At 34.9% G+C, this 13,718-nt stretch overlaps 1 protein-coding gene across 1 annotated transcript in view; it reads left to right on the top strand.

The window, feature by feature from the left end:
- Positions 1-13,718, top strand: part of DOCK2 (dedicator of cytokinesis 2) — a 188,001-nt gene that overhangs the window by 29,867 nt on the left and 144,416 nt on the right. The window contains exons 16-23 of the mRNA XM_074155774.1: positions 761-833; positions 909-1,012; positions 3,359-3,542; positions 3,646-3,743; positions 4,957-5,046; positions 5,304-5,404; positions 7,877-8,011; positions 12,704-12,812. Of these exons, the coding sequence (XP_074011875.1) occupies positions 761-833; positions 909-1,012; positions 3,359-3,542; positions 3,646-3,743; positions 4,957-5,046; positions 5,304-5,404; positions 7,877-8,011; positions 12,704-12,812 (894 nt within the window). The remainder of the gene's footprint in view (positions 1-760; positions 834-908; positions 1,013-3,358; positions 3,543-3,645; positions 3,744-4,956; positions 5,047-5,303; positions 5,405-7,876; positions 8,012-12,703; positions 12,813-13,718) is intronic.

The following is a 13,718-nucleotide window of genomic DNA, read 5'->3' as shown; positions in this document are numbered from 1 at the left end:
CATTTTAGAGATTAAAAAATGTCTTGGATTTCTTTAGAGACACATCAATGATTATCTAATGTAGCTTTAATCTCTTTGATTAGAAAATGCTCAGAAGGTTCCAGAAGTAGTTCTAAAGCATTTCTCAGGCTTGCAAGTTGTGAATGAACACAAAAGGAGTACAAGTCTTTAGTTTTAGAACTACAAAGTTGATAATTTAAAAAATTGTGCTTTTATTAATGTAGTCAGCCTTTTTTGTTGCATATTTGTTATATGTAGGTATGTTGCTTTAAGAATAAAGCAGTCACGAGTTCCTGGGATTCTACTCAAGGCTTTGAAACTGAATTTAATCATAAAAATATACTTAATTTATTATGCCACTATTTTCTTACCTTTTTCACCTGTTTATTAAATTGGTCATCAATTTATGTATATGAAATGTGGAAGATTTAGTGCAGAGGTGTTGCGTATGGTTAACAGGGTGAGCAATGACTGCAGTAGGCTTATTGCCTAGTGTACAAGCACCTGTGTGCTTTAACTCATTGGGTTCAGTGCTTCATTTCTATGGTGGTGCAAGACTGTGAGCAGAGTCTAACAGATAATTGCTTGTCAGCTGCCACTTCTGATGCTGTGATCAGGCTCAATAGTTTTAAATGGTCTGTAAAAGGAATTATGGAGCCAGTGGAAGCAGTGCTTTTTTATTCTAAAATAGGAGCTTCATTACAGATGAAAACAAAACCTCTCCGCCAACTCTATTAATTATTTTCTGATTTTACAAAAGGTAGCAGTCCCTATTGAAGACATGCAAAGGATACATCTGCGCTTCATGTTCCGACATAGGTCTTCTCAAGAGTGTAAGTAGGGAATTTTTACTTTAGTGAATTTTAATTCATTGATGGATAGTCAGCTGAAAATATTTTGCTTTGCAGCTAAAGATAAAGGAGAAAAGAATTTCGCAATGGCCTATATAAGACTAATGAAAGAGGATGGAACAACTCTTCAAGATGGCGTCCACGATTTGTTAGTCCTAAAGGTATTGGATGAATTTTTTTCCTCTTGTTCCCCCACGAGACACCTTTTTTCACATTGTTGTTCCTGGTTGTGTTGTTTATTTTCTTAGTGCTAAATTAATTTTATTATTCTATCAAAGATAAATATTAGAATTTTCATCTGAACAATAAAAAGATGTAATGTGTTTCATGGTAAGTAAAAGTTGCCCTGAATTTTATTTAGAGAGAGATGTTATGTAAGTGCAATGAGAGGTGGTTACTTCTCCTACTATTTTTACTGAAGTTTGTGCTTTTGGCCTTCTGTACCATAGAGGAAGTCATGCTAAAGCTCAGTACCTGGATTTGTACCATTATTCTTGCTGAAGGAGAGAAAAGTGTTGTTTTGATTAATTTAGAGTCTTTGTTACGTGAATAATCAGGACTTGTCATCTTAGGCAATTGGTTATTTGAATCTGCCCTGTAGTTACTCAGATACAGAAGTGAAAGTTTCAGAAATTTGATTTTGGATGTGAAAATAGTTTTGGCTAGCCCTGATTGGACACAGGTAGCATTTTTGACTTTGTGAGCTGAAGCAGAGAACAGATGTTTCAAGGTTGTGTTTTATTGTTTATTTTGTATTTTTCCCTTGGAGAGTATTGTCTAGCAGGAAGTAGGAACCAGAAATCACTTCCAATACAGAAGAAATTTTACTTTAGGTATTTCTTAGTGCTCTTGCTAGTAAACTAGTTTGCTGTAACATTAATAGCAAGCGAGATGCATGCAACTAAATCAAGTTGTTTAGGTGGTCCAACAAAGATTAATGGCGTGTGTATAGTTAGTTATCTTCATTGATATCAACATCAATAAATACTTAGACCAGAAGGAAAACAATGATCACATTGTATGACTGTGATTAATATTGGTTATGAAATCCCATCTAATTTATTCCTGCATCAATCTGGTAATTTTTCCTGAAGTGACAGCATAGATGAGAAATGCTAAACTGAGTTGACCTAGTTTATGTTTAGGAGAGAGAGACAGATTTTCTGACATATGTTCGCCTATTCTAGAATTAAACATGGTAATTGTAAGCTCTAAGTGTTTTAAACAGTTCTACATCTGGCCTCTCAAAATAAGTAATTTGAAAATTGTAAAGTTTAAACAATATACTTTATTTTCACTGCCTTCAGGCATTGAATCTTTTTGAGAGACTTTTGGATCAAATTTTCAAGTCTTTTCCCTATTGTCTGTCTACGTTGTTTCAAAAAGAGGAAGTCAAGATTTTCTTCTGGTTCCAAAAATTTTGGGAAGTAATTATTAGGCAAGCTTGATATAATCGTTCATGTTAGTGATGCTGTCTGTTTTGCTGCAGAAGGATTTTGCCTTTTGTCTTTCTAGGTCTCTGTAGTCAATTTTCAATCTTACTTCTTATTTGATAGACAGTAAAGACTTCACACCTACAGTCATTGATTCAGATACGAACCCAAAACTTGAGAAATCATTCTACATTATGGGTTTTGTAACTCCTTGTTTATGCACAATTGTAGACTAAGGGTCTGCACCTGAGTCAGATCTGTCATGGTATTGTAGCTTTAAGTGACAGAGCTCAAAAAGTCATTGGGGAAATTTTCTTGAGTAGTTTTGTAAAAGAAAAATTATATTTTCTGAACAGTGAGGAATATGACCTTTATTGTCTCTGTCTAAAAACTGCTTTCCTGTCCTGAGTATCAATCGAAAGTTGAGACATAAAAATCTGTGAGGGCTGTGGCATGCAACTTGGTGAAATAGAGCAGGGAAAAATACCTGTTTGCTGTCTGTATTTGTACTTTTCATTCTACTGAAAAGCATAAATTCCGTATTATCTGTATCAGTTACTGCAGCATATTGTCTAATTTAGAATATAATCTTACCATGTCTTGATCTGTCCTGAGATTTTGTGTTAAAGATCCAAGTATTAAGTTAAAATGGGCATACCAAAATAGTGCTGCTGTTCTTTCCCTGTTCAGTCCCGTTTTCTATTCTTAAATTGTGTGCAGACCTTGTAACTGCTTTGTCTGTATCCTGTGTACAGCCTTCAAGGTGATGTTCAGTAGTCTGTTGTGTTATGTAGCAATTGACATTTTAATGAGAAATCTGCTCTTGCTTTTACTCTGCCAGCCATGTCACCCCTCATAATTCCTTGTTCGTTGCAGCCTTTCTTGTTTACTAACATTGACTCTTGGTTTACCTGTACCAGCCACGCTGTGACCTGGCTATTCTTTATCCTTTAGTGCATGCAGTTAAGACCATAGGAACATACTTTTTGTTTACTTTTCTACAAAAGTACAAAATAAGTCTGTTTTTAAATCCAGTGGTGTGAAATATGTCATAAATGGCATGTTGTTTTTCAGGGGGAAAGTAAAAAGATGGAGGATGCTAGTGCTTATTTGACATTACCTTCTACGCGTCAACACATGGAAAACAAAGGAGCAACCATAGTCAGGAACACAAGTATTGTAGGGGGCCTTTCAGTAAGCTCACGAGATGCATTTTGTATTTCAACTCTCGTTTGTTCTACAAAGTTAACTCAGAATGGTATGTATCTTTTAAACAGGTAGAAGTTTTAGAAAGAAAACTTTTGCACGAATGTTAAATCACATTTTAAATTGTAACGTCTGACTGTTTATTTTTCTATTAGTGGGCTTACTAGGTCTCTTGAAGTGGCGTATGAAGCCAGAGCTGCTTCAAGAAAATCTGGAAAAACTGAAGATTGTGGATGGAGAGGAAGTTGTGAAGGTATATCTTTATACAGTTATTCTAGTAATAGTTATTCTTCATGTCCCTTCATGCCATGGCAGAAAAAATGCTAAGTAGTTTCAAAATGAAACAGAAACTGGAGGGTCAGTTACAGTAAACAGGAACTTAAAGAAGCCTGTCAATGATACTTTCTTTTAGGAGTAGCATTCGGTGTAATGCCTTTGTTAGGGACAGTTTGCAAAAGACGTGAGCAAAGCTCTTCATTAGAGGCAGCAAGGAGAAACAGGCATTCTTCATAGTGTTAGCCATTTTTTCTACTTGTTACTCTCAAACATCTCTGGTATTGGCTACTGTTAGGCTGTGGAGATTTGCAAGTTCACTGGTCAAATTTCTCTGCTTTCACTGGTAATTAATTTATTAGGATCCTTTTCTGCTTTCTGTTGTTTTATTTTGCTGGAAATTTAGTGCATGAATGGAGAATTCAATATTGAGACTATTATTTGGAGTCATTGCTGGTTTGGTCAGGTGCTTACGTGTGTCAGAGGTAAACTTTAATTTTGAGCATGAACAGAAAATGTTATTTTAAAAACTTGATAGGATGTGAAGGTAGTAATGGAAAAATTTTTACTATTTTCCACAATCTCTGTTCAACTGTTTGTTTTGTCTGTCTGAAACATTACAAACAATTCCTCCTGCTTTCTTTTCAGTTCTTAATATTAATTTACATGTTGATTTTTTTTAAAAAAATTTATTATCTACCCAATGAAGTGCTTTATTAATTTAATAAATATAATATGAATAAAAACTTGTTAATATTTTGGAAAGTGGCAGGCTCCAGCATTCAGGTTAGGAGTCTATTACATTTGTGTTACTCTTTAAATATAAGCATTAGATGTCTCTCAAGAGAGAAGAACTTAAAAAAAAAAGAAAAAAAAAAAAAGATTCTCCCCCCCGCCCCAGTCAAACAAAGATTTTGTCACTGTAATGCTTTTCTTTGATTTTTATTTTTAGCTTTTGCATAAACTTTAAGCTAAATGTGTATTATTGATTTCTTGTGTCTGAGGATGTAGGTTCTTAAAACTAAAGAAACTAAAGCCTAAATCCTTGGAAGTGTTCTCTGAATGTAAGTGATGTTTCAGTGAAGGCCTTTAAAATTCGCACTTGAAGGAAAGCAAGTCTAGTATCTAAAAATGGACTTGTGAGATTTTTCAACTTGAATCGGTTGCAATTTGTATTTCATGTTGTTTTATAGTTTCTCCAAGATACACTGGATGCCCTGTTTAACATCATGATGGAACATTCCCACAGTAATGAGTATGACATCCTTGTCTTTGATGCACTGGTAAGAGTCAGCACCAAAGGATTTTATTTGTCAAAGTGAAGAACCCTATAATTTTCAGTGAGCTATCAGGTCGTTAATTTCATGGAATTAGTTTTAAAATATCTACAGAACAGATAGAATATTACTATTTGACTGAAAAGCAAATTTCTTTAAAAACACTTATATAGCGGATTATCAAAAATATTCCAGAAGACTAATATATTTAGATTTAAAATGTGACTTTATAAAAAATGCTAATTATATCCATGTCTGTTTAGATATATATCATAGGACTCATTGCAGACCGTAAGTTTCAACATTTTAACGCTGTTTTGGAAGCGTATATCCAGCAGCATTTTAGTGCAACATTGGCATACAAGTAAGTTTATTTTCTCTTCCTTTTTCCTTTTTTCTAAGCCTCCACCATCACATTAAAGAAAGTAAATCCTGTTTGTGACTTTTCTGTTGTAATTAATTATGACTGTTGTTTTGATGCTGCTGTTTGCTCATCTGGAAACAAACCTTCCTGTGAGAAACACATATGATTTTAAGTAGAGTTAATTGTCAATAGTAATTGATTTGGGGTTAAATGATTCTTTGGCATTTGTTTTTCTCTTGTCTGAATTTTGCTGTGTCTGAGCATTTCACCTGTATCCTGTCAAATTTGTTAAAAGATACTTTGCTGTAAAGCCTCTCCCTTTACATTCCTGGCCTTCACCTGAAATGCTCTAAGTGAGGGCTTGAGAAGGTCCTTAACACATTTCTCTAGATTTCCCCGTATTCTTTCACAGGAAACAAACTCATGGAGAAAAAAAATTTGTTTGGGAACTATCAAGTCTTCATATGCAGTTCGCAGTCCGATGTTGCACCTGTAGGGTTTCAGTGCAGTGAACTGGAATTTTAGTATTTATGTGGTCTCTTGTGAACTGGAGTATTAGTGTTTGTTAAATGGTCATTCCAGTGGGCAGGTGGACGGACTTCTAGTTTTGGGGGGTTTTTTTTGGTTTTGCTTTTTTTTTTGGTTTTGCTTTTTTTTTCCTAATTTTTGGAGCTTTCGGATAATGCCCAGATGGCAAGATGTGGATTCATAGAAGAGAATAAAAACTCTAGAGACATGTTATTCAGTAAATTTAATACTGCTTTTCTACTTTATTTCAAAAAGGTTTTTGCAGATGATGGTAGGATAAAATTGCTTTGAATTAGGAAGAAAGATAACATCTTCAGTTAGCGCTGATCTCAGGGAAGTGCATGGCAGGGGGGTTGGAACAAGATGATCTTTAAGGTCCCTTCCAACCCAAACAGTTAAATGATTATATAACAGGATAGATGTATTTTTTTCATCTACCTGAAGTCTTGTCCTGGCAGCTTAATGGGGTGGCAGATCGAAGCAGGAATTTAATTTGTAATATGAGTAATGGATGGAAGACCGTAACTGAAAGTTTGGAATAGTTGGGGATGTCTTGTAGTGTCCTGTGCTGAATTTGCATCAGATCCAACTCAACAGGAAATGTCATGCAGATCATGCGTTAGTACATGAGTTTGCTAGAATTGGAAGGCAGTAGTGCACAATCAATCCTTTCTTACGTTCTAGGAAATTTGAAATTAACGTTATTGAGCTCAGAAAGCTCAAGCACAAGCTCCATGCTCTTCTTTAATACTCTTTCACTTCATATGTAATAAACGTGTAATTTAATGCTTTATGTTACGGTGAAAGAAGAGGTGGTTGGGTATGGAACCTCTCAAGACAGCCTTATTTGCTTAAAATATTTCTAAGTCTTACGTGACAGGGACCTTGAATGGACTGCCCTTGCATATAAGTTGGATAAATTTTGTTCCAACTCAGTACAAAACTGTGAGAATTCAGAGAACCTATAAAAAAGAGCAAACAGAAATACACAATGGATGTAGTGCCCAGAAGGCTGAGAGGCTGAAAGCGTATTTTGGTCCTGAAGTGTGTTAGGCTAGTGCAGTGGGACTGAGGATGTGTCTATTAGTTACACAGGCAGAGATACATATGCATATACATATCTATATTCTGTGCAGTAGTAAGCAGTTCTTGGAGCTATGATTTGCATGCCAGTATGTTACAGATATCAGTAGTCACTTACTAATGTTTCATCGGGCCACTTGGTGAACTATTAAGTTACATCAACATGTAAGTGCTAGTTTGGTTTTTGTTGGTTGGTTTTATTTGTTTATTTTCATTCTTCTTATGGCTACATTAAGATCAAGATTACATCATTAATACTAGTTTAATCGGTTAAGATGAAACTAACTGTAAATTAAGGGACATATTTTTAGATGAGCTTTACGCTTCTTTAGCAGGTGTGTTTAGCAAAAAATTGCCTTTGGATACAAAGCAAGGAAGTGTTTAAATAAAATAAATACTTTAATCAGGTATTGCAATGTACGAGAATATTGTACTACTTGCAGTTAATTTAGGCCATGTAGTGGTGTTTAATCACTGCTTAATGTAGGTAGGCAGAAGTAACATTTTTTGTTACCTTGTGCATGTATATTATAAACTTCTGGGAAAGTGCTTCCAGGATAGTGTAGTTATGCTGCTGGTTTGAGGTTTCAGGTTGCTTTCTTGCTTGTGCAGTTAAAAATTTGCTCTTTGTTTGTTTATACTGGTAGAATTTGTGAAACATAAATGTAACATTTGTATATGTTACATTTGTAAATGTAACATATGTATATGTATATATGTGAAACATAAATGTAACATGCAGTATATTTTGTTGGGTGTGCTTGATGAAGCATAAACACTTATTTAGAGTAGCCAAACAAGTTAGAGAAGTTATTTTTTTAAAAAAGGTTATTTTAAAAATGTTTTTTTTTTTAACTTCAGGAAATTAATGACTGTTCTCAAGACTTACTTGGATACCTCCAGCAGAGGGGAGCAATGTGAACCTATCTTAAGAACTCTGAAAGCACTGGAATATGTTTTCAAGTTCATTGTTAGATCAAGGACATTATTTTCACAGTAAGTGCCCAGACTATTGCCATTTAACTAGCAGTCCAATATCAGAAATAGAAGTCTATTCTATTCTATTCTATTCTATTCTATTCTATTCTATTCTATTCTATTTCTATTTAGAAATAGAAAAAATTGATTCCAGAGTAGAACTGTATTGGTTTTTATGAGTAAAACATAAAAGCTGCCAACTGCCCTAAGATACAGGCATTGTGGAGATTTTTTGGAGAAGGAATCTCAAAAGATCTGCTTCCTAATTCACAGAGTAAGTTCCAGAGACGTATTTAGTAATAGCAGCCATTTTCAAAGGGTGATTATTCTTTGTGTCAGGTGTCTTGGCTGAAGACCAATGGATGGCAAAATGTTGTGACAGATGGCTTGAAGCTCAATGCTTGTCCTTGAGATCATGGTTTCAGCAGTTCAGACTGTGCATATAACAATGTAGTTTTCAGTAAGCATCGTCCAACTGAATTTAGAGTTTCAGATCTCCAGTTAAGGAATATATAGACTTGGTGGACTACATATGTATAGCTCAGCCAAACAGAGGAGGTGTAATATTTAAAAGCGGTATTCAGGTTTAAGGAAAAAGGAGCTGGGGAGAATGAAGGAGAAAAGCTACAGTAATTGTGTCCCCCACTTCCTCCCCTAGACCTTAAGGACTCTTACCGTATTCCACAGATCCCATCCACATCCTCTGTTTCCTCTTTTATTTTCTGCTTCATCTTTTTCCATTTATCCTTAGCTGTTTTCCCCCTAATGCTTTTTCTGTTACCCTTCTGCAGTGGCAGAAGGTACACAGGGGTAAACTCAGGACTATAAGTAGACCAAGCAGTTGGATGTTATGTTTATGGTTGGCAGTCAACAGAACAGAAAGGTGTTGTGTTTTATCTGTCTTTTGCTCAATGGAGGTTCTAATACAATTTTTGTCTATTACTTCACTGCCTGTTTTGTTGGTTTTTTTTTTCAAAAAATCCGTGTAAATTTACAGATTTGCTAAGTATATTTGATGAATTATGAAATTTTGATTGAAGTAGGAATAGATTCAGAAGTTATTTGCCACTGGTAGATAGTGTCCTGGTTTGAGCAACACAGGACTAATTTCTCTCCTAATGCCGGGGAAAACTGCACTTTTAGAAGACTCTAGTGTCTGAATTTGTGAAACTATTTACTTTATAGCCATGTATGCTGTGTGGGTTTTAAAGGTCTCAGTGTTTTCAAGTTTAGCCAGGTGCAGGGATGAGGAGGAGCGAGACCCAGGCACTTGACCCAAGCTGCCAACAGGATTGTTTTTTACCATGAATGTCACATTCAATATAAATTAGAAAGTTTGCTGCGGAGTTCTGTCTTCCTTGATGGCAGCAGTCCAGAGAACTCCTTGCCCCAGTGCTGAAGCCTTGAGCCCTTGCCTTCCGTCTGAAGCCGCAGCCCTCACAGGGTGCCACGTTTGCTGTCCCCTGCTGGGAGTGCACAGATTCCTACTGATAGAATGAGCTGAGTATAATCCTCGTGTGTTTCGTATTGGTACTGGGATCAACTGGAACTGGGTTCTTTAGTGTTATTAATCTTAATTATCTAGTCTTATTCTATTAAATCTGTTTATATTTTCAACTCTTGTTTTTCCTTGTTTTTCCCAATTCCCCTTCCCGAGTGGGGAGGGGTCGTTGGGTGTCTAAACAATGATAAATTGTTGTGGGTTTCTCAAACCATAACAGGTAGTCCCTTAGAAACATTCTTGTCTCTAGGAACATAGTATTTATAAGCGGATACAGATAAACAAGGTGAAAAGCTGTCTAAGGAAGGAAATAGTGCTCATGAGAATAGAATATACCTAGGAGTTCAAAAGCTTTGTTTTAAATTTTTTTAATAGGTGTCGTGGCAAAAAGGGACGTTTAGAGTTTTGGGGAAAGAAGCATTGTGTAGGGGATTATGGAAAATTTCTTGTCTGGATGAGGGTCAGAAGGCAGGGCTTTGTTGCAGGGAGAACTTTGGTGTCCATTTTAATCCCCAGCATTACCTGGCAGCAAAAAGTTGTGTTGGACAGTCTGTGGTAAACTAGGTTATTGCAATATGTTGCATATTCAAGTGATGAGCTATACATATCTGCTCTTTTAGTTTTCCCTGTAAATGTCTTAACTGTATGTCTGAAACTCTAATTCAGTTGGACAGTTATTATTATGGGCTGTAATAGCTCTTGCAAATGGTAGCCTCTGGCAAAAATAGCCAAACAGTGAAAAAAATCACATGATGCTGTATATCCATCTATAGGTGTTGTGATCTAACTTTTTGCAATTTCCTATTGTCACGCTGGTCATGAAAAAGAAGAAAATATGGAAAAAAATGGTTGAATGTGTTTTCTTCCTGTGAGAAAAGTTAGGATTTATGATTAAAGTACTTAACTTTCAAGGGTTGGGATTAGCCGCCTTCACGACAAATATTTTGAATTAGTAGAGCTGAGACAGATCTTTAGATCATTCTCTCATTAATTTGATGGGCTGCTTAAGAAACTAAAATGCCTTGTTGAAAGGTAAGAGACATTACAAAGTGGAAATTATGTAGGAAAGAGATGAATTAATGACTTCTAATGTTAGACGTAAAATGTGAGACTTTTTTTCATCTTGTTCTCAGGCAGATATGTTGAAGGTAACCAAGTTCTACTTTAACTTGCATTCATTCAATCCTGTTGAAGCTATAGAGATGTGATGAAAGCAAAAATTTTTTTACTCGGGTCAGCTGAACTAAGGTTGTGTCTTGCAGCTGTTTGCTCAGTGACTACATTTTGTAGAAAGGTCCTATATATTAGCCAAAGGTTTACATAATACAGACTCTGAAAACATGAAATGTTTTCATTGGCCTAGGGTTGGTTGTGGTGGTGAAATTAACGTATACTGTTGTGATGAAATAGTTACCAAAGCAAACTTGCTTTCCCAAGTGATTTTAATTGAAATGCTAAATTTGTGTCTAGAAAATGTAAGCTAGATGATGCGTCAGGAAATAGAATTGTCATTCTACCTGGCTTAAATTAGTCCTGGTGTAAATTTAAAAAGCATGTGAAATACATGTTGTGTGATGCTTCTGCCTCCCTCCTTGCCCCACAGGTTTAGTCAGGAAAGCTTCAAATTTCCACTTGCATAAAAAAAAAAGTTTAAGAAACTTCACTTACTTTAGCAACTATGTTTTATAGTCAATGAAAGCTGTATCAGTGCATGAGCCAAATAACTTTAATACAGACTGAGACAGTCACATTGTTACAACTTACATCTACTTAATTCCCATTAAAAAATAATTTAAATAGCCCCCATATGCCACAACCTCCAGTGTGTTAAAAAAAAAATTAAATAATTTAACAAAAGCCCAAGCTGCTAAAATACCACTTGATAATTAATAAGGTAATTAAAAGATAGTTAATAACTATGTAAGTGTGCTTGTACTAAAACTTACTTGATTCAAGGTGCCTTTCACATCTGAGTTTTTCTGGTATGCATTTTTTATACAGGTGTCCCACCTCAGTGGTGACATACCCCAAGTAGTGTGCATCATGTATCTTGTATACATGTATATATAATTTTTTTTTCCCTTCACATAGTGTTTTCGATCTTGGGGCTCCTTTCCAATAACTGACTTAAGCCTCATTGACAAGCATTGACCTAAACAGCGCAGAGGCCATGGGCCTGAATAGTTTACCTCTGTGTTCTCCTCAAAGCTTCTTGCCAGTAACTGTATGAATAGCAGTTTTGATTTTTTTTTCTTGCTGTAGACAAAAGCTCTTGATTTCCCTCTAGTTCTCTTAAGGACTTCAGTTTGAAGTTGAAAAGAACGTGACACTGGAATACAGGACTTAAAAAAGGGGGATTTTTCTCTTCTGATAGAGAAGGCAGTACCTCAGAGGTGCAGCATTTAGTTCACATTATCCTACACACATTTCCAGCTTCTCTTATTGCCTAGGCTTTTTTCTTATCTTGTTTTTCTTTGACTTTTGACAGCTGTTTCAGGTAACTAATTTAACATGACACCAGTGTTTTTTACTGTTTACGTAATCAGTTTTTAGTATTAATAGCTAGTATGAGCAATGCAGGAGAATAATCTGAAACATTCAAATTTTAGGACAGAGAATGAAGAAATAATGGAGTGAGCTTAATTTAAATGCACTTTTTCACTTTTAAGCATCAAGTAGAGACTTTTTTCAAAAAGCAGGCTGGTTACTGGAGACAGTAAAAATAACTATTTGAAAAAGTGGCAATAAACAATAAAGGAAAGAAACAATGTAATAATATATGAAAACTATCCTAGAGTAGCTCAGTTTTCATGGAAAGAAATCACAACTTTTTTTTTGCATATAAGTAATTTTGAAAGTGAAATTACTTTTTTTTTTTTTTTTTTTTAAAAGCTCAAAGCTGGGAGGTGTTAGTCTTTAGAGGCTTTTTAAAAAAAAATAAAATACTTAAATTGTGGTCGAGCTGATGAATTTCTACTCAATATGGTGAATAGCAGATGTAACATTGGTGAAATATCTGTGTACATAATACACAGATTGTATTATGTATACATTGTATATGTATTATGTATACATGTATGATTGTATTATGTGTACATAATATTGGATCAAATTAAAAAATATATTTTTAAGGTAATATTAAATGTGGTACATTTAGAACTATGAAACTTTCTGATTCAGAAAGGATAACCGAATGCATCTTTCAACAGATTGTATGAAGGCAAAGAACAAACAGAATTTGAAGAATCTATGAGGCGACTCTTTGAATCCATCAACAACCTGATGAGAAGCCAACATAAAACTGCCATTTTGTTGCAGGTTGGTGTGTGCTTAGAAACAAGTTGGTTTTGGTTTGTTACATGGTTTTGCTTTGTGGGTTTTTTTGGTTTTGTTCTTTTTAAATTGCAGAGAAGACACTTGTAGGAAATTTATCCTTCATGTTTCTTTTGTAATCCCCCTTTATTGGGAGACCATGTTATCTAATAAAGTTGAAGCCTAGGCTGAAAAGGTCAGGAGAAGATATGTTTGTATAATGTTGTGAATGTAGTGAGTGAAAGAACCAATGTAAAGATGCTGGAATCTTTTAAAGAATCTAATGAAATGAAGCCTTTAGTAGGAGCCGAATGTTTCATTCTTGAGTTTCTTCAGATAATGCTAAACAGGGGTTCCTTAATTTGAAAAGTAAATTTTATAGTATCAGCCTTTTGGAGGTACATTATTTAAACAACTGAAAATAGGGTAAAGGTTTCCCTTACGTGTCAATGTTAGTTATTCTATCACTTTGGAATCTGATGCTTTAAGAAAACTAGAAAAGAAGAAGCTATTAAGATCATTAATATAAAAAAATTGGCATTTGTAATTCTGTATTAAAATGGAAAACTATCAATGCTTCCTATAAAGTAGGAAGCAGAAGATTTTATTCGACAACTGCAGTATTTATGCTTTGTACATTCTTTATTATGAACTCATTGTATTTATTGGGCTTGACTTTTCCTCTGGTTTGGTGTTTTGATTCCTTTTGCTATGACTTTTACTAGAGATGGAAACTAGTGAAACCAGTGAGCGTGTAAACATGTTTTAAAGATAGAGTACCTATTTAACAGTTATGCTTTGCTCAATACCATCTTGAAAATGAATATTTTGTTTTTCTAATGAGTGCTGCCAGTTGTGAAAAATGGGTCATATTTATTCATAACCATGACGTGGTAGTGGGCTTTTAAGTAT

Source organism: Numenius arquata, chromosome 11, assembly GCF_964106895.1.
Source record: "Numenius arquata chromosome 11, bNumArq3.hap1.1, whole genome shotgun sequence".
Classification (NCBI taxonomy): Eukaryota; Metazoa; Chordata; class Aves; order Charadriiformes; family Scolopacidae; genus Numenius; species Numenius arquata.
This window is presented reverse-complemented; position numbering and strand designations above follow the sequence as displayed.